General features: G+C 45.1%; 1 protein-coding gene across 1 annotated transcript; it reads left to right on the top strand.

Moving 5' to 3' along the window:
• CHC_T00004469001 (hypothetical protein) lies at positions 1 to 138 on the top strand. Its single transcript, XM_005715816.1, has one exon. It carries the CDS (start codon positions 1 to 3, stop codon positions 136 to 138), a length of 138 nt encoding a protein of 45 aa, XP_005715873.1.
• The last annotated feature ends 303 nt before the right edge of the window (positions 139 to 441 follow it).

The following is a 441-nucleotide window of genomic DNA, read 5'->3' as shown; positions in this document are numbered from 1 at the left end:
ATGCCCCGTTTTGCTGTGGTTCGCTTTGCTTTGCTCAAAGAAGTGATTTGGCGTGCTATGAGTGGCTCCTACGTTTTAATTTATGTGTTTAAGAAAAGCAACGGCTTAAGAAGCATACGGTATTTGTTAAGAATTTAAAAGTATTCCTGGCAAAACCGGGCAAGGCAAGCAAAAACCAGCCTGTTAAGACACGCCCTTACTTACACCACACCGGTCGACCCTGTGTGACAGTCCAAGCAATTGCTTTTAAGAAAACCCCTCCCTTACCTTGCCTATACTCCTTCACGTACTGTACCTTTAAAAACACATACCTCTAAAGTGAACAAATCCCATCCCATTAATAGAACCCTTCTCCAGACCCTCAGAAGTGCCTGTTCCATACATGCCCCCGTTTCCGGTCGGCCTCGAACAAACCGTCAAACAATTCCTCCGAAGGAAGAA

The sequence above is a fragment of the Chondrus crispus genome, genomic scaffold, assembly GCF_000350225.1.
Source record: "Chondrus crispus Stackhouse genomic scaffold, scaffold_232, whole genome shotgun sequence".
NCBI classification, from domain to species: domain Eukaryota; phylum Rhodophyta; class Florideophyceae; order Gigartinales; family Gigartinaceae; genus Chondrus; species Chondrus crispus.
Note: the sequence above shows the minus strand (reverse complement) of the source record. Positions and strands in the feature narration are given on the sequence as shown.